A 1,811-nucleotide genomic window follows, 5' to 3' on the forward strand; every position below is an offset into this window, starting at 1 on the left:
CTTGTTCATACTGGCAGCAGCAAATCTATCGAAGAGCCCCCCCAGCACGAAGTCGCTGCTGCTGCTGCTGCTGCTGCTGCTGCTTCTGCTGCCGACAACCCCTCGTCCCGCCTGGTGTTGCTGCTGCTCCTCCCGGGGCTCTTGGTGGTGGGCCTGCAGTTGCTGCAGCTTCACCTGCTGCTGCTGCTGCTGCTGCTGCTGCTGCTGCTCTCCGTGGAAGCAAGGTCGAGCATCAGCAGCCCTGCAGGATGAGGCGAAAGAGAAGGCAGCAGCAGCTGCTGCTGGCCTCCCGGCGTCTGCTGCTGCAGGCGTGCTGAAGTGCCCCGCTAGCTGCTGCTGCTGCTGCTGCAGCAAGTGCTGCTGCTGCTGCAGCAAGTGCTGCTGCTGCTGCTGCTGCAGGGCGCCGCTGTTCATGCTGCTGTCCGGGCTGCTGCTGCTGCTCTCGCTAGAAAAGCTATCGATGCTGCGGCGGCGGCCGTTGTTGCTGCAGGGGTCATCTGCTGAGGTGCTGCTGTCACTGAGGCGGCAGCTGCTGCTGCCGCAGCAGCTTGCAGCACCCTGCGGCTGCTGTTGCTGCTGCTGCTGCAGCAACACTGCATGCAGCTTGCGGTCAGGAGAACCCCAATGAGGAAGAGAAGCAGCAGCTGCTGCTGCTGCTGCCGGAGGAAATGAACCCATCATATGCGAGCTGCTGCTGCTGCTGCTGCTGCTGCTGCTGGCTTGCTGCTGCTTAACAGCAGCAGGCAAGGCTGTCTGGCCATGGGCCCCCTCAAGCTTACACGCGGCCTGAAATACAAACGCAGCAGCAGCAGCAGCAGCAGCAACAGCAGCAGCAGCAACAGCAACAGCAAAGGCAGCGACATGTGAAGACCATCAACCAGTACCAAAGGTGCGCGTGGCCCTACAGCTGCTACTGCTGCTACTGCTGCTGCTGCTGCTGCTGCTGCTGCTGCATTCTAAGACATATGTCTCACCGGGTATCCACCTGCTGCAGCAGCTGCTGCTGCATGCGCCTCATCAGCAGCGCGGCCACCATCACGAGCAGTCCATGCTGCTGCAACCACAGCAGCACACAGCAGCAGCAGGTTCAAGCAGCAGCAACAGCAAGAGGAGCAGCAGCAGCAGCAGCAACCGTAACAGCAGCAGCAGCAACATTTCAACTGCAGCAAACGAACCCGCCAGCTGCTGCTGCAGCCCCTTAAGCTTCTGCAGCGTCTCCTCCAGAGCCTCCCCCGATGCATGCGCTGTTCCGGCCCCCGCAGCAGCATTTGCTGCTGCTGCTGCTGCTGCTGCTGGTTCTGTCGCAGCTGCTGCAGCTGCTGCACCATCAGCAGCTACACAGCGATGAGCTGCAGCAACAAAACACAGACAGCAGCAGGAGCAATATAGAAAGGAGACGGCCACTGCNCACAGCGATGAGCTGCAGCAACAAAACACAGACAGCAGCAGGAGCAATATAGAAAGGAGACGGCCACTGCAGCGGCAGGGGAGCGCCCAAGCGGCAGCCATACATGGTGCAGCAGCAGCAGCTGCTGCTGTTGCTGCTGCTATTTCTGTTGCTGCTGTTGCTGCTGCTGCTGCTGCTGCTGTTGTAAACACTACAGTTAGATACAGGCTGGCCAGCTGTGGGGCTAACCTCGAACGAAGCCCTGCATCGTCTCCGCTGCTGCAGCAGGCAAGCGCTGCGCTCCCGGCTGCTGCTGCTGCTGCTGCTGCTGCTGCTGCTGCTGCTGCTGCTTTGGTTGCATATTGCGTGGTGGGTGTGCATGCAGCAGCTCATGCAGCTCCTCCTGAGAGTTGTCAAGCCAGCA

General features: G+C 60.8%; 1 protein-coding gene across 1 annotated transcript in view; it reads right to left on the reverse strand.

Moving 5' to 3' along the window:
- EMH_0044540 (uncharacterized protein) overlaps positions 1-1,811 on the reverse strand; it is a gene marked incomplete at both ends in the record, with an annotated part of 5,163 nt that overhangs the window by 2,559 nt on the left and 793 nt on the right. The window contains 4 exons of the mRNA XM_013495969.1: positions 1-786; positions 975-1,054; positions 1,176-1,349; positions 1,637-1,809. Of these exons, the coding sequence (XP_013351423.1) occupies positions 1-786; positions 975-1,054; positions 1,176-1,349; positions 1,637-1,809 (1,213 nt within the window). The remainder of the gene's footprint in view (positions 787-974; positions 1,055-1,175; positions 1,350-1,636; positions 1,810-1,811) is intronic.

Source organism: Eimeria mitis, genomic scaffold (assembly GCF_000499745.2).
Source record: "Eimeria mitis Houghton genomic scaffold, Emh_scaff1849, whole genome shotgun sequence".
Classification (NCBI taxonomy): domain Eukaryota; phylum Apicomplexa; class Conoidasida; order Eucoccidiorida; family Eimeriidae; genus Eimeria; species Eimeria mitis.